This window comes from Coccinella septempunctata, chromosome 2, assembly GCF_907165205.1.
Source record: "Coccinella septempunctata chromosome 2, icCocSept1.1, whole genome shotgun sequence".
NCBI classification, from domain to species: domain Eukaryota; kingdom Metazoa; phylum Arthropoda; class Insecta; order Coleoptera; family Coccinellidae; genus Coccinella; species Coccinella septempunctata.
The window spans coordinates 27094942-27118248 of NC_058190.1; the positions used below are offsets into that span (position 1 = coordinate 27094942).

The following is a 23307-nucleotide window of genomic DNA, read 5'->3' on the forward strand; positions in this document are numbered from 1 at the left end:
AATCTCTTGTCAGTAGATTCTACGTATAAAATTTCCTAAAACAAAAAAGTTATTAGAAGTTTTCGAAATCGTCAACATCTCAATTTTTATTGTTTATAACTCAAAACCTAGAAATGATAGACGGTCCTGTTTTCAGATTTAGATTACTCTGGAAAAAAACTCGAGAATGTGTCACCTGTTTTCTTCCAGCTTCTTGAGATCCCTTCAGTAGATCAATTTTTCCTTCCAATCCGAATGGGTTCAGAAGATACAGATTGTTGAAAATCTATTATACAAACTATAATTTTCAGTTATATCTCACAAAGGATTTTATCGAATGTGGTATAATTTTCGAAATATAGTTTTTCATTAATATGACGAATCTTCTCCGAACACATCCCGTTTTCAAGTAGGTCACTTGATTTTCAAAAGTAAAAGGTTCGAAAAGATCCACAAAATTAAATATTGAAACATAACACATTACAGATATGTAATGACATAAAGTTATCATTACAATATTATGTGTTTGTAAACTTCGCAATGCTTGAAAGTTCAGAGAAAATAATATTTATTTATTTATCCAGGTGAAATGGTTTAAGTTTGAATCAGGTTACTCTTGTAATAAGTGAAAAAACAACCATAATAAATGATTGAATAGTATAGATGAATAACAGAGTAAGCTGAAAATTTGTAATTATCAAAAATTGGAATGAAAGGAATGAAAAAGTGACCTTATGAGTACTAATATAGTAGTAGCTTATTTCCAAGGTTAAAATATATAGTACATTCTTCGGTTGGAAAAGCTTCAGTGTCTGGTTTCCGGGGGTTAAATAGCATATTATGAAAACTTAAAATGTCTTTATATTTTTCTCTGGGCTGAAACGGAACTAATGATGAGGAAAAAAGTGTTTCTTTTGATCTCAAGAATCTACTGTTGAAATATATTTACAAGTCGAAGATTCACGCTGTATACGTGCCGTATACATATTTGCAGGTCAAATCGGAGAATACAATATATTGAATTGCTTAAATTATAAAACAAATGTTGCCAAGAATGCCTATTATTAAAATAGTTTATTCATTTACTCAATCCATCTTTGTAATTGATGATGGAAGTATAATGTAGGGTTGGGTGACCTATTTCCATCATTTGGAATCGTCTAGTGAATTCTCATTCACGAATTTCTAGCCTTGTTGAAAGATCACAGTAATTTTGACCGCTGATACCAGCCTTCAACCTAATCTTCACCAATACACTTTAAAGTTTTCCTGATTATTTGACTCACCTGATCTTTTCTCGGCATCGAGCAGGGTATATCCCGAGAGAACAACTGGTTCGCTCCTCCCCTTCGAATTAACAGCATATACTTCTATTTTCAACAATTTTCCAGGCTCCAGATTATCTACCAGAAACATGGGAAATGACGCTGAAACACTGGATATCAATACAGATGTTATCTGATCGTAAACTGACACTTGTGCAGTTTGTGGAAGGCCCCCATCGAATCCCTCTACACACTTGATTTCTAGGGAGTAGCTGGATGTATTCAAAATGGTACAATTGTAGGGGCGATCTGGTTTTCCAGCTGGTACTATGTGAAAGACGCAAGGTTCCGATTGTTTGCCAGCTGCATTTGAAGCCCAACAGAGTATTGTGCCTAGAATTAAATGTTACACGTGAGAATAACTGAAAATGAAAAAAAAAAACAATGAGACACATGCAAAAAAAGGGAATACTCTGAGTATATTGAAATGAGTATGGTCCATTTTCCGAAGAAATGAAAAGATGTCATGAACGGCGGATCAGTCATGCCAACAGTAACCTCCTTGGAACACACTAAAAAGCGGACAATAACTCTGAAGTTGGGTTGTCAAAACTGCGCTACGTTGCCGGTGTATTAGCGATTTCATTTCAATTTTTGGTCAAAGAGTTAGGTTAACTTCATAAATTTTGGTTTTGACTGTTTTCGATCTCGTCTGTTATACTGATATTTTACTAGTTTTTCACAAACAGTTTTTTTCAGAACTACCAAGTTTTATATTGAAAAGTTCCGTTCTGATTCCTAAGAAAACATGACCAAATTTCATCAAATCAGGCTTTAAATTCATGATAGCTTTGTTATTGAGTTATTTTGAGGATGCCATTTGTGTATCTTGTAAGTATCAAGAAGCAATTATTTCATAATTATGAGTTTTGAATTTCTATAAACGTTTCATTACTTGTCTCTTTCAGTAAGTGTGCCTTGGAAATAAGGTAATGGATTGTTTTCAATATTGCTTCTAAGGTAAATGATTACGCATAACTCACTCAGAACATAGTAGAAAACGTACAACCAGTTGCTTTGACCAAACTGATATAATGCAATCTGATATATGATATGTACAGGGTGCGCAAAATTGGTGATACCTGAATTACAACTTTGTCAACCCAACGAGATAGAGAAAAATAAATGTACCATTCATGTCGTCTTTTTTCGAGAAACTAATAATGCCATCAACTGCATTACTCTATCTTCTTTTTTTCTCGAGTTACAGGTCAAATTTGAAATTTCAACTTTCCTCATTATCTCCGTTCCTGTTTGAGCTAGGATGTTGAAATGAAAACATTATACAGACACTTTTTTGATAGCAATCCAGTGGCGTACAATGATTTTTTCCAACAAGTATATTGGGTCTTCTTTATAGAGTTCAATGGGGCTACGTCCGTCTTCTATGTGTTCCAAAGTGTTTTCTCGTTATCCTTCCTTTCATGATACTCATTCAGTAAGCTAGTGCATTTAGAAGCAAAGCAATTGAAGTAACATGTTCATTATCATTTATACAAAGTTCATTTTCATCAAATTATCTCAAATAATCTCAAAATTTTAAGACGACATGAAAATTCGTCATAATGTCAGCAGTAGAAGCTAGTATTATTTCGAAAGTCTGGCAACGATGTTGTACTTCTGACTGATGACGTCAGTTCATTGCTAAGATGAACCAACCATACAAAACTGAAACTAAACGTCTAGTGCTTGGAGAACCTTGACTTACCGTAATCTAGCTCATAAATCGGTTTATAAGTAACTATTGATATAAACCGATTTATCGACGAGAGTTTCCTCGATGGTAGGATGTCTATATTCTCGGCGGAGTTATTAAAGCTCCATTTGAAAGTATTAGGTGGAGGATGTGATTCTACTTCGCAAAGAATTTTGGCCAGTTCATGTCTGGCTACGCCGTAGACACGTGGCTGGTTTGCTTTACAAATGGGTTTGTCTGAAATAATGAAACAGAATGAAAATCTAGAATGAGTGTTAATTAAAAAATTGAAATTATTGACGATGTAAATTGTCCTTTGGAGTGAGTCATCTTGTATTCAGTTACTAAATAGTATTATGTATTACTCCTTCTGACGAAAATGGTGTATATGTTATGAAATATCTTTGAAACGTCACATTTTGAAATAACCATTTCAACAGTTTCCCAAAAAAATTATTTTAAGCACTTAAAAATGAAAAATAAAAAGGGTTATTTAAAATTTAAAGCGTTTGATTTCAATTGCACAATTTGGCAACATCGACTGAAATGTGCCTCGATAATAAAGGACAACAAATACATCATCTTGATGAGATAGATGGCTGTCTATGAAGTCTGCGACGAACGAGAAAGGTCGTAAAATTTTATGAGATTTTTATAGCCGGTTGCAGTTGAGGCTCGCCAGTTAGTACGCGCCTGTAAATCATTAGCTGTTATTTTATAAACAAGCTGATCGGACATTGTTTTTTTCATTGTCTTGTATGCGCTGTTGCCAAATCGTAAACTCCACACAAAGCGATTTAAATTTTAAAACCCCATATTTGAAGAATGATTTTGAATAGTTTCCGTGGTGCATTTGAAAAAATCATGAATGAAACTCATAATTATTCAGTTTAAACTTGCATATGCAGTGATAACCCAAATTGAGGAGTATTCCCGATTAGATGATAGACTGGACAAAAGTATTAGTATGATCCTTCATTTAGTTGTCTGGGAAATCTTGTGCCTGCTTATGAAGGGGAAGTACGTAATACCTTCGCTTAGTTCTGGATATGATTGAAGCGAAACGGCTTGCCGGATGGTGCTTGATATACAGAAATATGCTTTTTTTGCAAAGCTTGAACTATGAACTAAGTCTGTTGAATTGTAAAAATTATCATGCGAGTGTTTTGAAACCGGGCTGAATGCAATAGAATATTGGAGATACAGAAAAAATTATGGCAGTTGTTCTGGATAAATCAGTCATCAATGCTTCTTGCTGCTATAAAGAAGAAAAACTAGATTTATAATCGAAAAAGCTGTATTCTTTTAAAAGAATCATCAAACGAACAGAAACTCCAACTATATGCTTGTGATGATATACAGGCTGTTTAGAAACTCAACGTCAACCGGGTAAGGAGCCATAAGCTAGGTTATAACAGTTCTGGGAAAATTTCTGTTGTCATTTCAAACAGATTCACCGCCATGACGAACACCGGTGTCTGCTATGCTGCTAGTCACTATGGCCATGACAATTGACCATGGGGAACACCAGTGTCCGCTCTATAAATTGAATAAGAACTAAATTAATGAGAATATTTACTTTTATATCATTATTTTGATTAAATTTTGTAATAATACAAAAACAGGATATCATGCATACCGTAAAACGGGGCTACTTGAAAACGGCGAGGTAACTTGAAAATTTCAGCCGTCACTGCTTAAGTCACATGCTACCGGCATCTTGTGTGAAATATAAGGCATGTATGTGAGGCGAGCGCTTCTACACTTCTCAATTGGTAGATTAGATGTTACGCAGGAAGTTTGTTGTGTTGGTTAATAGTGATTGTATAGCTTTAGAAAAAAGTAAGTTTTATATATTCTTTATGTATCTGTATACTTCCTAGTACACAAAGAAACCCATGAGTAATGTAACATAGCCACATTTTTTTTTTCGAAAGAGACTAGTATTTCCTTTGACAATCTAACGTCAAAACATATATTTCGTGTTTAACTAGCCCTTGGTGTAGAAATTTATTTTTTATTGTCATTTCAGGGGCTACTTGAAAATGGTGCGATTTTACAAAAGAGAGCCAGAAAGTCAAAAATATCGAGACTATGATAATGAAACTCTTCGTAGCGTGCGCTACTAATATATAGGCAGGTTGGCATCGTCGGAAAAAATGAAATAAAGAAACGACTTCTCCAATACGAAATTTTTAGAAGAGGGCAAATAAAATTTAAAGACTTAATTTAGAATCGTGTTGTTTTTCAATAATTCACCTTTAATATTTTTGTAATCAGGTTGTAAATTCATATTCAAAACTAAATAAAAGTATTTTTTTGCTATAACTACTGTGTTAATTATTAAATGAACTACCTACCTAAGGGTTCTATCAACATTTCAAAAAGGTATTTTGCGTCTCAAGTAGCCTAAATTGTGAATATACTTGCATTTTAAGCCCGTTCGCAACAGCCGAGAATTCTCTAGAGAATTTACTCGAGATTTCATGCGCCGTGAATTATGTACCGTCGTTACATACGCACTTACGGTAGAATTCTCTGTTCAGTTGCGTACAGAATAATCTCTGCCGTTTTCTTGCGAGAATTTTGTAGAGAATTCTCCAGAGAATTCTCTGCTGTTGCAAATGGGCTTTAAATGCGATTTCCAAACAAATTCCATATAGCCCTATCATGGGGCTACTTGAAAAAACGTCCTTCAAGTTTTTTTCTCCAATATGGGGAGGGCTAGATGTTTTCTGAGTATTACACCTGATAGCTCTTACCCTAAAGTAAGCTAAAATAATTTTATTTTGGATTAAAGTATCTTTGTTACAGCGAGGTAGGACCTAAAATTTGGAAAAATGTATCAAGTAGCCCCATTTTACGGTACTTTCCGGATCCGGGTCGGTTCGAAACAGTCACTGTTCAACTATACTTTGAATGGATTCTGAATGCGAACCAAAACAAAGCTTTGAAGCCAACATAAATTTGACAATTCCGTACAATTTTGACAGGTGGAACTAGGTTCAACATCGAACTCGGCTAGAATTTGAAATGCACAACCTGGCCTAAATTGTTCATAAAATTATTGTGTGAAAAGTTGAGTAAGTAGCAAGTTTTGTAAAATTTTCCAATCTTGATTAAATTGGGCATTTTTTCAAATATTATTTGCTATGTTATAGTATAATACTTTTCTGAGACTAAGTAAAAATTTTTTTTTCTACTCAACAGACATCATGAATGATTGGATTTGTGTCTACAATTAATAGCAGAGTTATTCAGGATTACATTTTGATTTTTATTATGCTATTATTCCCAAATCAAGAGACATGGATTTTTCTTCTTAGAACTGATAAAAGCTCGACGTTGAATTTCGGCAGACCTATATTTGAGCTTTATTCAAAGGTGCAATGAAATATAGTGTACCTATTCCATAAAAAAAAACATTGTACTGCCACTCTGTTTACACAAAGGAGTTGAGCCATATTGTATCATTGAATTGATGACACTTTTTTCTGTAACTTCGTATAGTCGGCATATAAGGCTATATATAGGTTCTTCTTTCTGACTCAGAGCTTTTCCTAAGACACTATGACAATATTTTTCAGTTTTCAGTAGAGTAATTGAATCGATCATATTATTGCGTAGAAAATTTTCTCGAAATATGATGAAAACCTGTCTAAAAAAAATTATAAAATCAAAGTTTCATAGGCACTAAAGCTTATCATATATTGCGTGGGCAAAATTCGTTGTCTACTGAGGGGATCTTGAGAGCTATAGCATCTAGAAGAAAACTGATGATACATTTCCGAGCTCTTTTTCAGAGAAACAAAAAATGGTGAAAACCGTAGGTTCCTATGATTCTTCGTTTTCGAGTTAGCAGCGATAAATGAGATTTTGACGATTTCGAAAAGTTCTCATGATTTTTTTGTCTTTGAAGTTACAGATCTGAAACTTGAACCTTCTACAGGCATTTCTTTACGTAGAATCCACTGACGAGCTTAAAATATTTCTTCATTTCGAATCAAAAGGCGAACTACCGTTTTCTTGAATGCAATTTGTTATTTCTGAATTCGTCAGTAGATTCTACGTATAAGAGTGCCAAGTTTCAGATCTGTAACTTCAAAGACGAAAAAGTTATGGGACCTTTTCGAGATCGTCAAAATCTCAATTTTTGTTTATAATTCAAACTCCAGAAATTATAGGCCCAGTTCTGTTTTCAGATTTGGATTAGTCAGGAAAAAAGAGCGCAAGCTCATTTTCAAGAATGTGTCATTCGTTTTCTTCTAGCTGATATATTTCTCGAGATCCCCTCAGTAGACAACGAATTTTGCCCACTCTGTATAGGGAGTCTGGGTCCGGGAGAGTTGAACTCCTTTTCACTCTGAAGCCACTAAGTCTAACAAACAAAAATTATTCAATTTCTTACTATCTAACAACAATATTACGTTCAACCCTCTCACTCCCAAACTGTTCTGATGGCGGCCAAAATGGAGCCGCCACTAGTTGTGCCTTGTTACGAGTATGTCGCAAGCTATTTACGATACCGTTAGCGCGAAATTTGAATTGAAAAATTTGAGGTGGTTTAAGTCCCCTTCTTGAGCAAGTGTCTCGGACTTCCCCTACATTATATATTCTTGATAAAGAACAATTGAAATAAAAAACAACTCGCAGTGATATCAAGAACCTGGGGCTGGGTTAATGTCTTTTTGATACTATGTATACATTTTCGTAAAAACTTTTATGTATTTATATCAAGTGTACCTACTCCTTGGCAATGAAATGAATGCATATGGAAAGCCTAATTTATTCTGTTTTTCGTATATTAATGAAATATTTCAATATCTTTCTCCGAAGATGATGAAGCAAGTTCGAAAAATTCAATTCGTACTCAATTCAAGATTTGCTCTGATCAAGAAAAACAATTATTTTCAAGGTTTTTGCTTTTTGCTTTAATTATAGAAAAAACTACAGCTTATCGGAAAGTGACCCACTAATTTTCGCCACATGATATTCCAATTACACCTAAATCGGTCCCACCTGGAAATCCATTAAGTGCTACCACCTTCAAAGCCATTAGCCAGCGGTAATACTGAAAATCGAATGCGGTACCTAGGAGAGCATTACATCGTGCTACAATCCACAGATTAATTACTCTCCATAATAGTTTGTTCATGATACAATCACAATGTACATGAGAACTTCTGAGCTGGAATTTATAGAAAGGAAGGGAAATCACTGGTTCAGAAGTATTATACAGGGTGTTGCATAAATATTGCGAGGAGATTCAGGATATTGTTTTCTGAGACATTAGGTGTTGTAAGATCCTGTATTTAAGCCTTTGTCCAGAAATGCTTCGATTCAAAGTTAAATTGGCTTACACATTTTCTAAATGAAAACAAATTCCTCGATGTCCTTTTCAACAATCCTTGTAATTTGTAAGACTTTTTGATGTAATTAAATTTATTGTTCGATTGGCTCTACTCGAGTATTTTTCATAAATGAAAAACGGTTTTCAATTTCCTATACTTTACTAATAGTTGGGGAGCCGACGATGCTAAATCGGGATTTACGCGAGCGTCCTGGAGATCTAGTGGATTTTGAAGATTAGGTGGTAGAAAGAAAAGAAGAATCTATGATGTATGCATTTTCAGAGGTGGGAAATCGTCAGGTGTACATACTCGAGCGTGTCAGATTAGATACTCTATATACCCTACGTATCTCTGATAATAAATTCATGTTACTGATTGATTACTGATTGCTGGGTGTGTTGGACGGATATGATGTCGGAGGGAGAGTGATTCTTGAGTTCCTCTAGGATCATCTTCGGAGAGCCAAAAACTCCATGTCTGACCCTGTCTGCCGCCGGGCAGTCACAGAGGATATGCTCAATTGTTTCGTCCTCCTCTAAGCAGAGTCTGCAGAGCGGGTCATTGACGATGCTAAGTTTTTTGAGGTAAAATTCATGTTAATCTGTTTTTTGAGGTAAAATTCATGTTAATCTGACAGCTTGTGTGGTGGGGCTGGTCGTACGGAAGAGTTGAAAATGGTAGAAAAATTTTTTTTCAGAGCGTATCAGATTTTTAAAGGATATGTTAATTGGACCAAAAAGAAGCTAATTTTCAAACTACTGACCATTCGGACGTGATGCAAGGTCACAGCGGTCCTTTGAAAATGCAAAAAAAATCGAGATTTTTCATACAGATGGTCGATCTCGGTGTTGCAGACGTGTTGACCCATTAATCTGTCACTAATCAGAAGGAGTTGTCTTAATCTGATATTTTGAAGATGTTAACAATGCATTCTTTCAAATATCTTCTTCTCTGTAACCCTAATCGTTTTTGTATTTATTATGAAAGCTGTCGATAATAAAATTCCATACATTTTTTGTCTGAAGCAATTTTAATTACTCTTAACCGTTCTCGAGTTAGAGGGCGATAAGGGCAAAGAGCTTAGCCACACGTAATGCGAAAGGCCAAGGTCAATGTAGTCTATCGCCATATCTTTTCACGATCAACGTTCAAACGTAGAAAAAATTAGAAAAAATTGCTTCGGACAAAATTTGTAGAAAATGAGTTGCTCTACAACTTTTATAATGAATGCGAGAACAATTTGAAGCCCAGGAGAGGATATAATTCAAAAAAACAGATTTTTGTGACCTTCATGGCCAATTTTTATTGTTTCGGCTAGCTGAAACTGTCAGATTATATTTTTTTCGTTATTCTTGAATCATCAGCTGCAAAATAGGAAAAACAGCCATCGCGCTAGGGAATGTACACGTGACGTTTTTTATTGCAAGTTAGGCGCTCTCACAAACATTTTTGTCACGCTTAAATTGTATGATGAATTGAGGAAAAATAAAGATTATTATTATACTCATATTTAAGTAATTAATCACAGAGATATCTTAATCTGACACGTTTGAGTAAGTACAATGATCGTTTTTTTTTTACTATTCTGTCCTAGACAGTTCCCCCTATATACAGATCTAATTTTTGGTAAAGGTTCTCTACAAGGTGAATCCCGAATTTCCCTCTCGGGCTCCAGAACTATAAAGGTGCATTCTTCAGAAATAATGCAGAGATTCTTTTTCTTCCAAATTGAATAAGAATTGTTGTAATGAATTTAGTTCTGGAAAAAAGACACTGGCGTACAATTTTTTTCTTCAAAAATAGGAAAGTCATTGCCAGTACGCACGACACTGTAGTTGGTGAGGACGAGGTATTCAACATGAAAATATCATTTTAATTAAATATCTCCATATTTTCACAGAATCTCGTTCAAATAGGTATCTCTAAATATCGAAGAATTCGATAAGTATATTTGGAATATATTGAACGCCCCGTATATCTTGGACGAAGTTTTCAAACTGGAAACAACAATGCCTAAAAATTGTCGTCTCAATAATGCGAGCTAGCCATGAACGGGCTCAGGAAGTCGAAACCTCCAAACGCAACTGTTGACTAGTTTCGGCATCATTGTCCCTCGTCAGTATAGTGTAGCGCAGAAGATTCCAAACGGAAGAACGAAATCGCGGTGACGTTCTGAAAAATTCTCTTCACGATGCGCAAACTGTCCCGCGAAGACTCCTACACCAATTCATGGCTCTCGAATTTAAACCACTACCTGCAGTCATCTAATGTAGGTACAACAATTCGTCAAGCTACAGCAGGCTAGTCAAGAGGGTTCGCTTGCAAGACCACGATTTGCAAAGTTTATAAAACACTGTGTATATTCGGACAAAAAAAGAATGAGAATGATTTATTTTGCAGCTACGTAACCGTCGTACCAGTTTTGTAGCCATAGTTTTTGCTTTTGAGAAATGTCTTGGAAAATTGAGGACACGCCACCCATCTGCGATTTTGCCTTTGATCCTATATAAGAGACCTAGTCCAGATACAGCAACTATCACTTTCGAATTTTAGATTTCATTTCTGGCCATAATTTTTTGATAATTTATTAACCTAGTGAAATGGTTTTTCTTTTTGCTCCAATTGTTGAAGAAACCGTTGGTTCTGCAGGACCCAGCAAATCGAATGCTTATCATTTTAGACATCGGTTTATATACATCAACAAATTGGCAGAATATGCATGTTTTTCATTAGGGCTAGTTTATTATTACCATTACCTTCGTGAAAAAATTTTTGGTCTCCGATTGATAGAGAAATCGGAGAGAAAGCTCAACGCTTAGCTACTTGCATCAAACCAACCAATAATCGATTTTATATCTAAAATCTGATCCCATTATAATTTCAAAATAATTCAACTCTAATTCATTACTCTGGTGAGAAATTTTTTGCTCTCCAATTATTGAACAAAAATCGTTCGTTTCACTTACATAACCCCCAGCTCGCAAGACCAAATGAATAGTCGATTGTTTATCAAGAATCGCACTCTATAATTTCTAATTACAATCTAATTTTTAGCTTACACATGGGCATATTCGAAAATTGTTTGCTCATCAATCATGAACAATATGGCACTATCTGTATTCATCATCCACTTTTTTCTTTTGGATATTCAGATAATATTTTTGAATTGATTTTTAAGTACCTACCTACGAAGTTATGGCAGTCAGTCAGCGTCATTTCAGGCTAATTCATTACTATTAAGAAAGAAATCAATATCCATTGGTTAGGTGCATTATGTATATTATTTGACTTTCATTGGATTCCAAATAAAACCTGAACTTTTTCACCGGAGAAAGGGCTTATGAATTAACATGATTCTATTTCATCAAAATAATTTTGGAGCGATGATTTATTTTATCTGATTCTCCTAATTTCAGGCTCTGATAAATACCCAAGTTGGTTTCTTATGAATAATCTGATCCCGACATAAAATTATAAGCTCATGTTTGAAAATCCACGGTGGATCTACCTGATATAGTTTTTTTTCGAATACTTGGTTCTGTTTGCTTTATTTTCAACCTAGCAGAACCAACCCACTTATCGATTTTTTATTAACCACCCTTATGCTCACTTATGAACCCACTGTGGAATTTCATGGTGCACTTCATAGTGTTACTGGGTTCCCAGTCATAGTTGGGGAGTAAGATAACTTCATTGGACTCTAAAAGAACTTCTTTTAGCGTTCAATGGGTAACTTGGACCCTGTAGAATATTTCTACCAAAAATTACATAACCTAATGGAGAACATTTGAAAAATCTTTTACAATAAAAAATTATCATTATTTTTATGTTTCATTGCAACTCCTTCTATTGTAACTATTCTACCTTTTTCAGTATGATTTTTTATTGGAAAACTGAAATGATGATCCGTAAGAAACGCTGTCTTTGAAGAATCAGTGCGAATATTACTTACACATTATCCTGAGGTGGAAATTGTTGCTCTTTCCGATACCTTCGTCGTTTGTAGCTACACATGAATAGTTTCCATTTTGGTGTTTCGTTATATTCCGAAGTACTAAAGCATTGTGGTTTAAGGAGATATCATTCTTTTTATTGTCCTTCAATAATTTACCCTGAAAAGAAAAAATATTCATTATGTCGTATTCATATATGTGTGAAACGAACCTATCGCATTCTCTTTTATTCGAATTTGTGGATCAAGAAACAGGATGTTTTCTAATTTTTTAAAGAATAATATTAATATTGCATAATTTGCAAAATAAAATTTATGTTTCTAGTGGTTATTTCTGAGAATCAATCAATACAAAATTACGGTCCATTAGAAAAATTCTGTAGAAAAATCATATTATTATTTGAAATAAGAATTTGAGCGATGACTTTATGAGGATCAAAACACAGGCCTGGTAACGGGTAATTCAGGAATAGGAAATATCCTATGAAAGAAAAAAAGAGTTAAAAGCGAATCGCATCATCATCATCATCATCATTGCTGTATACTCAAAAGCAAAACTATCGGTGCGATCAAACTTATAATTTCTTTTTCTCTGGTCTCATTGCGACTGTGCGCTCTCCTATAACTGAAGAGACCCAACCGTGACCTACAGATCCTTCCACACTCCGGGCATTGATAGTCACCAACCAGATCTGGCCGCCGCTGTATTCTTCTCTTCATTATAACTCCACTGTGACCTGTCTAACGCTAGTTGTTCCCAGCCCAGCTATGATTGGCATTAACTCATTTTAGGGATTAATGCATTGATGAAGTATATCCTTATACCGCATATACAGGTCTCCTGGTTGCCATGCTCCCTCTGCGAATTCGCCATACAGAGCTCTTTTGGGCAGTCTTGTGTCTTGCATCCTCAGAATGTGGCCGCTCCATCTGAGTCAGGCCCTCGTTACTTGAGTCTCAATTGTTGTACAACTCGCGCGTTGCAAGAATTCTACATTCGAAACTTTGTGGAACCATCTGATGTGCATCATCTGTCTTAGATGACGTTGTTGCGTTTGTTCAAGCTGTTTAAGATGTCGCCTGTAGGGCGTCCAACTTTCGCTTCCGTAAGGAAGCATTGGGAGGACGACTGCTTTGTAAATAGCTGTCTTGGTCTTCAGATTGAGGTCGTGATTTTGAAAAACTCTGACCTTTAGTTTCCAGAATGCTCGTGATGCCGAATTGATACGGTTGTGTATTTCCGTGCCTAGGTTAGCCCTAGTATTTATGAAGCTGTCCCAAGTATTTGCACTGCTAGGCCTGTACTAGAGGCTGATATCTGTTTGAAGGCTTTCTGGCGGACTTACCAGGATTTTGGTTTTGTCGATATTGAGTCTAAGGCCTAAATTCGAGTGATGACTTTATGCGGATCGAAATAGAGGTCTGGTAACAGGTAATTTAGGGATAGGAAATATCCTATGAAAGGAAAAGAGAGGAAAGTTTTAAGCAAATCGTATCCGTTAAACGAAGAAAGAAATCTAGAACTTTCTAAGTCGCGCCCAATTAATTGAAGTGACTTGCCGACGCTCAGTTGCACTGCGTTTTTATTCGTTGAAGAGAAACATTTGTTCTCTTCATTTCTTGCCCTGTTCTTTGATATATCTTTGTTCTACTTATGTTACCTATAAAAAAAAAATTCCGAACCTCTATATAAAATATCTGTAAGAAAAAGTGCTATTCCAAAAGAATAAACGAGAAAAAAAAACAAATCCGTCGAAGAAATGAGAAAAATTATTTATTTTAATGATGACACCATTCGTCAAAAACCTTTCTCGAAGAAGTTTCACAGACACAGAATTTTCCAATTATGATGCTGGTGTATTATTCTACCTATCTAATATACTCGGTTTTCAGTTATGGAGTTTATACGAAAGTTTAAATCGAGATCGCTTTAAACATTTTTGTTCGCTTGGTAAAGGAGTTCGAGAAAAAGCCAAATTCGAGCAAGATGGACTCCTTGTATATAATTTCGAAAATAAACTGTTTCACCCGACTAGATTGAGCAGAAGGATATAAATATTTTATTATTCGATGTTCACAAAAAGGCAACAACATGATGATTTGAAGTAGATTTTTCCGACGAGCTTACGTAAGATATAGTATATAACATTACTAGCAAGGTAAAAGGGGTTTTTACTGGCGAATGGAGGGGTTACCTCCTTGAGCCAGTAAAACCCGTTACTTTGCGTGTAATGTTTTATATTTTATTTGTTTCTCATTTGTAAAAAGGTTAGATAAATTCCAAAAAAATCTCAATAAGTTGTCGCAAATGTCGTAAGCTATGGAAGCGTTGCCATGAACATGTCTGTTTATTTTTCTTTACATTTGTTTTGGCGAAAGCGAAAATGAATGTACCAAAAGAAATTATTGAGGCAGCCAGCAGTGTAGCTTCAAGTTTATTACCTGCAAAATTAGCTTCAAGGTACGAGCGAGAATACGACGACTTCAAAAAGTGGCAAAACAAAAATAGTGTGATTGGGGTAACTGAAGATGTTTTGTTGGTCTACTTGAATCGACTATCAGCTAGATTCAGCCCTAATACTTTATGGGCAAAATGGTCTATGCTGAAAAGCTGCTTGGAAATGAAAGAAAACGTCCCTGGTTTGTTTTTCTTAAAAAATTTATCGAAAAATATGACGTTTAGTTGTCATTTGCAGATTTCAAAAGGTAATAGCGTTTCTGAAACGAAAAAATGAGCGTTATATTTTACGCCAAAAAAGGCCAAGATATTAAGTAAAGAAGAGGCTGAACAATTTCTTTTACATGCTCCTGATGACCAGTGGTTGCTGGCGAAAATTGTAACAATATTTGGGATTTTTGGATGTTGTCGATGTGACGAAATTCTCTCCTTAAACATAAATGATGTAGAAGATATGGGAAAATACGTTTTATTGTGACATTGCGGCAAACAAAAAATTTAACAACAAGAAGATTCACCATAACCGATGATGGCTGCAGCTTCAAGCCCTGCATGTTATACAGAAAATATGTAAATCTTCGGCCTCCTGGAACAGAAAGCCTAAGATTTTTTTTGACATACCGACATGGAAAGTGCATTTCCCTCAATGCTGGCCAGCACACTATTGGTGGTGTCCCAAAGCAAATAGCGAAATATTTAGGTTTAAAAGACCCAGAGTTATACACCGGCCACTCTTTTCGCAGAACTGGAGCCACTATGGTTGCGGATTCGGGTGGAGATTTTTTAGCACTAAAGCGTGCAGGAGGGTGGAAGAGCACCGAAATTGCGATGATTAAGTCGATGATTCGGTCAACAAAAAAATCGAAATGTCTAGCAAATTATTTGGTACCTAGTAAGGAGAGTACAAATGTTCTGCAGTCCTCGAGTTCAGCAGTTTCTGAGTCAACAGATGGTTCATCATCATCAGTATCAACTCTTTCATCATCAAAAATCTGTGTTACTGGAAATAACAATTGTACCATGATTTTCAACATATATGACGATAAATCAAAATTTTCTAATGTAAATTATACTACAAACTTGTAAAAATTTTGCAAGTTAACTGTCAGTTTTACAAGTTAGTGACTTGATAAAATAAACTTTCTTGATTAATATTGTGTTTTTGGAAACTGACGTTTACAAATGAGAAACAAATAAATACTTTTCCGTGTGCATTTGCGGGCGTAGAGCTAAACTTTTCTGTACTCCGTGCGAAAAGATGAAATTCCACAAAAATCACAGTGACTGTCGAAATTATATCCATTTTAGTGTAGCTGTGGACTATAAATAGACAATTCAAGAAACCGTTTCATCTCTTGAACCAAATCCAATATATCAATTTTAGCTTGAAACAAACAAAAATTATATTTTTCAATAACTTTCCTCATGTTGAACGATTTCGATATTATGCGTCTGTGACATTTCAACATGATGTCAGATTGTTCCTCAGTTTCTGTCAAGAATAATCCATACTCCATTCACTTTTATTTTGGTACTCGGTTGGCAATGAAATAATTTTCTCAGATTATTGTAACAAGAACGGAGTAAAGTGAAATGTCGTTGATGTCAAAACGCCGTTGCCAGAACTAATATCAAAATATTACAAAAATTCCAAATGTGATTGAAAAAGAGAGAAGACAGGATTTCAGGAAGTGGTATTTAGAATTCAGGTAGGTAACCCTATCTGCAAATATATATCAGACGGTAGCGAACATATTCAATGTATATAAGTGAACCGAGAAGTGAACTTATATAATGTTTCTTCTGAATCTAAACCACTTATATTTTAGCTTAATGTTTCCACAATCACAATCACAATCAGAAAGATTGTAAATGAAGAGGATGACAAAGCATTTCTTTCTATTGGGAGACCCAAAAAAGTGATGGCATTTGAGAATTTTATTTTAAGGTGAACGAATGCGTAAAGTTGATGAATGTCAACTAAGTAGAGCATAATAAATTCCAGAAAATTAATTTCTCTATTTTTCTTTTGACTTGTCCTATACATTGTAAATGTCTTAAGGAATGAATAAATATATGATTATCATTATTATATCAAAATCAAAGTGTTGAAAACAGCCATGAATACGAGCGAGTTGTACTGTTAACTCTTAGTTCATGTGGAATTTTTGTTAAACGATGAAGTTACTCTTGCCTTCAAACTTCCTGTAATTATTTTGACTTCCATTGATTCGAGATGATTTTTTGTTGAAGAATTTAACATTCTTATAATTATCCGTTATAATTAAGAGATACCCATTCCCTACCACTGCATCAGATGCATTCCATCATTTTGAAATCTACAACTGATGTAACGTCTTCAATCTCAAGCCAAAGAAGATAGCCAACATTAACTCTCCTCAAGTTACTGCATATTATGTGTCAATAATTCAATCTTCTTCCAAAGCAAAAATGAATATATTTGAAAACTGATCTCTTGTATTTCCCATGCAAATAACTAGGTTTGGTATGCCTTCAATCATTTTGTATAAACCTCAATTATGTTCGTCACATATTTTCGACTTCATATTTTCCGAAGTGATTCGACGTTGTGATAAAATAAGTAATTACTGAGACTTTTACGTAGAACGGACAAAAAAGCGCTGATTTAAAACCAAAATATGTTTTTACAAGTGTCATAACCCCACATTTTCGTACAATACATAATGGAAAATGTGTCGAATTTCCATGGCTAACCGAGTGCTAAAATAAAAGTGAATATCCACACAGGCAATTTCCGCACGCAAAATCTCATCTATGCGCACTTATCAGGAAAATAGTAAATTCGCATGATAAATGTGATAAATAATCCACTTACATTATGGAACCACATGAGTTTATTCGACGCAGGATTAGCATCTACCTCACATTCGAAGTATACATCATGTCCTTCTTGAATGTATTCTGCCTTTAAATTTTTCCCCAGATATATGGTTGTCTGCGGCATATCTGCAAGATAAGTAAGGAATATTAATTTTTATTATTCAACAATAACTGATGAGTTCGTCGAAGGAAACATGTTTGGATTGTATCATCCCTTCTAATAAAATAAATGTGGAATTCTGTGTGTTAGTTTGTTACTTTCTTCATTCACTGATGTCAGATTTTGATTGGTACCTCCTCCACTATAGCGCAGACCGTAGAGAAGCTATAAAGGTGTGAATGAGTGGGGAAACTTCTGTCAATCTGTCAATACCTACAGTTTCGAGGCAGTTCAAGCTGCTTCTAGAGAAGTTGGAAACATGTGGAAAATATTGACATGGGGACAATGTACAGTTGTATTTGGATGGATCAAGATGATAAATTTATGTCTGGAAAATTAAATATGATTAGAAATTAACGGAATAACGGCATTCCGAATTCATAATTCAAAAATTGTCTGTAAGCCGTTAATTTCCAATAATTGTATTTGGAAGAAGTTTTGGATGTTTGGAGATCATATTGTAGGTCATTGTACACCGAGTTGTACACCAATTTAGATAAAATTAGGGCCTCTGTGTCTGCCTCTTCTTCCACAACAGTAATACAACAATTCATTCAAAGACGCCAATTGCAGAGTTCTCCGAGGGGTTAAGATGTTATGAAGAAGATGAAAAGAACGAAGCAGCAGGATGTGATGGCATCATCGCTGAGGTACTAAAGCAAAAAATATTAACGAAAACGAAAGCAGATATTCGTTCTGTTCGCAAGTCCCAATCTGATTGGTCGCCCACATTCTCGTTTGAGTGTAGTGAATCTGAGCGCAGTATTGCTGGCGCGTAGGGTCTCCCCACTTCAAGGTTAAAATTCCATGCATTCGATCTTCCTTGTAAATCGGCAAAGTGAAACCTCTTGTTGATACTCTTTGACTAAAGTGTGGAGAACAATTATTACTATTACATCTAAGGGAAGTGGGCCTATGATGGCATCCTGCTTATGATGACATCCTGCTATGATGGCGCACTATGAAAATGTCTGTTATTATCAAGTGAATAAGCTTATGTGCTAAAAGATTGTTCGTCAGATGGCATTATTGGAAGGTATACGTAGTTCACATGAATACGTGCCTTTTAGTGTTTTTTATGGCGGTTTAATCCTTCAGGTAAGTGCTGATATATGAAAGTTGTTTCATTTATTTTAGAATTATTCAGATGCTTTCAAACTTTGTGTGAAAAAATATTTATACTTCCCGTAACAATGCTGTACGTATAAAACTTTGAAGTCATGTCGTACTCTAAGTACCTTATTCGGTTTGTTGAAAGATATATGACATTTATGATGGCATAGTCAAAGTTTTTCTAAGATAGTATAGGGTGCCATCATATTCTTTGTTTTTGAATTGACAGCTATGGCAACAAGAAGTGAGGGACAACTTTGGAAAGAGGAAGATATGAAGGCAGTGCTAAATGCTGTGAAAAAAAACTGTTTTTCTGAGATAGTATAGGGTGCCATCATATTCTTTGTTTTTGAATTGACAGCTATGCCAACAAGAAGTAAGGGACAACTTTGGAAAGAGGAAGTTATGGAGGCAGTGCTAAATGCTGTGAAAAAATCTGTGATTTTAACGTGCCATTTACAACTTTAAGAAGAAGGTTTGCGCTAAATAAAGGACCTACAAAAGATTATTTAGGTGGACGAAGGCCTACTTTAACGAATCAGGTGGAAACCAAACTTGTTGAAGAACAATTTAATAATCAATTTAATTTTATTTCCCTTTATATGCCATCATACGATACATAGGCGCTTATGATGGCACCCAAGACCAAATTTTTGAAAATGTTTCCATTTATTTTCTTTCAGATTGATACTGTAAATATGCGAAAAAACGTATTGGTACTACATGACAGTAATACCAAATATGTATAGTTGATTATTCAAAGAAAAATTTTTCAACTAAGACATTTTGATAATTCGTTAAGGGTGTCAACATGGGCACACTTCCCATACTTACTCTGCTATCAGATCTGGCATATATAGAGTCATTCGGGGTAACTGAGCGCAGTGGGTAAGTGTGCGCAGTGCGTATATCTCGACTATGCAATGTATGAAAGAGGGGTTCATTTGGGTGAAGCAAGGGCGCAGAATCGCCATATTAGTTTTTCATAGGAGTGCGCCGTGCCACGTTTCTTTAACTTTTTATTTGCAATCAATCAAATTCACTAGTTTTCTTGTTGATTTTTAGCATCTCTGCACATTCTGCCAGGTCCAAGTTCCGAGTCCCTCAGTGTTAAACAATATTTTATTCGATCATGGGCATATTAATCTGAATATATAATAAAAAATTTTAGGTTCTCTTAGCTGCTCAACTCTATAAGAACGTCAGTTCAAATTTTGGCTTACTGGGGAAAGTGTGCGCGGGTAAGTGTGCGCATAGATTCATTATATGGGCATTAGTTCAGTAAGAATAAATTATGACATTGTTGATTTTCTTATTTAAGACTCGATCAATATTGTCCTATTTGTTCAGAAAAATATGAAGAGCCACCAACAGGGGAATGTATCAAGTGTTGTGTTCACCAAGAATTGTGGCACGAACAATAATGCACTGCTTGTAAAAAGGCGCTTCTGTATTAACAATAAACAGCATTTCTCTAATATTGTAACATTTTTATGACATTATTTTGTAATTTGTTTTGATTGTGTGGTTCACTAAGCACTGCGTTCACTTACCCCGTGAGGGTGCGCACACTTACCCGCAATACGGGGCATGTGAACGCACTCCGACTTTCTCTACTAAATTCTTCTTTGCGGAAAGAAAACGTTTTTGTTTGTTTGCTTTTTGATGTTTTTTTATAGATTAGAAAATTCTCTATATTATGAATATGTTTTGATTTTCCTAGCTTCAACATTTGAAACAGGGTATGGCTTGAAAGGCAAAAGTGCGCACAGTTGCCCCGAATGACTCTAGATGTCTGACATGGAGGATTGGGGAAGGAGAAGGGCCATGATATCTAATCTTTGTAAAAAAGCATCACAAATAATTGTTGCAGGAGTCTAGAAAACTCAATCAGCTGGCAGATAGTACCAGTGCAGGCATATTTAGTGAAGGGTAGGGAGAAGAAATCATTGATGTGGGTACAAACATCAAATTTCCGAGCATGTTACGTTCAGGTATACATATGTTCTGTTGACTACACTAAGACCTACGACGAAGTTTGGTGGGACATACCAACAATAGGGGTTTTCAAAAGTTGAATAATCTTATTATTCAACTCTATCAAAATGCACATTCGGATTGAAGGAATTCTATTTGATAAATGCAACATAGAAAAGAATGAAAGAATGTGCCCCAAGGATGAGTGTTATCTCCGCCAATATTTAACATATTATATGCATTATTCATCTTGCCCAGGGTTCTGTATAGCAGACCTTGGGGAGTTTGTTTGTGTGGGGGTCGAAATATCAAACCTGCGTTTCGCAAACGATATTTATCTTCTGGCTTCTTCCCCATTAAAGATCACCTACAAAATTTTTGCTCCAAATCACATTATCGGTGAATTAATTGTGATAATGATTATTCTAAAATTCAAAATAAATTGGCCCATACCTTCGAGTATTCCTTTGAGTTAATACTCAAGGCCCTACACATTGTACCTACATGTCAAGCCAATTGGACGTGGTGTTTTTCAAGCCTGCGTTCACACGTTCAGTTCACCTTGCACGAAGTGCCAGTTCGCGCAAAACAAAGCCTTGAGGTTGTAAAAGTCTTAGGGCAGGCCAAAATCAATTTTTTCTAGGAACGGTCTTATCGATGTAACTTTTCATGCGTATGTTCCACATTTTTTCGGATAACACATTTGGATATTTACTGCACTCTTTTTAATGTTACTAAATGAATGATTTACAAACTCAAGTTCCGCTTACGTGTACACAGGAGAAGACATTCTTTCACCTCGAATCAACATGATTTCAAGTCGACAAGCACTCCGAGCTTAAACTTCAGTAATTTTCATTGGGAACTGCATTCGAAATGATAATAAATCAGTCGCCCCTGAGTGTTTGCGGCATTAATCTCGAAAATCCATACTTCTCACACGGTCAATTGTATGTACCCTGTTCCTGTATTGAAAAGCCCTAATTTCTTCAGGCAACAGACAAAATAGAAATGCTATTAAAAAAAAATGCAATGAAAAATTCGATGTGCAGTTTAAATACAAAATGTTGTTACACAGGGTGTCTCATTTAAAAGTGTCCATCCTCAATAACTCAACAACGAATGAGAATTCGTGAAAACACTTAGAAAGGTCGAGTTTTTTTTTATGACAGGGGCACATGATTACTGGATTACAAAACTTGTTTCTACTAGCAACCTCCTGGAGAGGTTGCAACCCCAAAAAATGGACTTAACAGAAAATAAATTAATGTACGAAATATTTCATCATATTCATAACATAAGATAATGTAACAACCATCAGAAGGTTAATTTGAAGTAGATAGTTTTCATTATATATTGTCGTCTAGCCTTGCACCAAATAAAGGAATCAAAGAATACGCAATTAAGCAAGGTCGGCGCCATGAATCACATTGTTAACTATTGTTTACTATTTTCCGCAGTTAGCTTGTTCAATAAACGGTTATCAGTGGAATCTCAAACTTTTCCCTTTCATACAAAAAAAACACCTTCCTCCATCCCATACAATAAATTACTACCATAGGATCATCAACTGATTCTACACCATCAGAAATTTGAATAGAGAAAGTGGGTAGTTTTATAGCACAAATGTACGCATAGATTCAAATTTTTATGAATCTGCAGTTTCTTATAGTGTTCTTATAAGTGAATATCCACTAAGTTACAGAGTGTTTTTTATCGAATTATGGTACCGATAAACCTAAATGAAACAGATATGTTCTAATTTATCGTATATTTTCAACAAACAGTAGAGCTTTGTGTCCTAGATCATATCCCCCCGCATCATAAAAAATCGACCTGTCTGAGTGTTTTCACAAATTCGGATTCGTTATTGAGTTAGGGTGGACACTTCTAAATGAGACACCCTGTATAATAATAATCAATCAATTTTTCTGATGAAGAAATTGAAATAAAAACTTCTTTCATTTTTTTACTACTCTATTTCATTTCCAATTATCATTTCCAATTAATAAATATTCCGCCACAACAATAGAATTACGTCTGCCGGGTCAGCTAGTAGTCTATAATAGTCATTTGTGCAACCAGTTGGGATCAGCATTATTTTTCGTAATGAGGGCTTCGCTCGTTGAGCAAAAGTGTGCGAAACACCAAAAATAGTGTTTCCCAACGTGTTTCTCACAATATTTTCTCTAATTCTGAATAGGATGTGGCTGTGAATTTGAATGAAGGGTACCAATAACGCGTTTATAAAAACGTGTTTCGCAGATTCTTTTTAAATCGTCAGTTACTATGAAAGCAAGTATCTTTTCGTCATCAGTCGCGAAATATTTTACTTTTTGGTACCTACTGGTTACGAAGAGTGAAACTGGTTACGAAAAGTGGAAAGTCAGTTAGTTTTAAAAAGTGTCACTTTATATGTCAAAATTAGAAAAAA

General features: G+C 35.2%; 1 protein-coding gene across 1 annotated transcript in view; it reads right to left on the bottom strand.

Moving 5' to 3' along the window:
• Positions 1–23307, bottom strand: part of LOC123306869 (nephrin-like) — a 429730-nt gene that overhangs the window by 17821 nt on the left and 388602 nt on the right. Inside the window, exons 10-13 of the mRNA XM_044889048.1 lie at positions 17619–17749; positions 12304–12463; positions 3013–3237; positions 1266–1637 (exon numbers count right to left, since the gene is read on the bottom strand). Coding sequence (XP_044744983.1) covers positions 1266–1637; positions 3013–3237; positions 12304–12463; positions 17619–17749 — 888 coding nt within the window. The remainder of the gene's footprint in view (positions 1–1265; positions 1638–3012; positions 3238–12303; positions 12464–17618; positions 17750–23307) is intronic.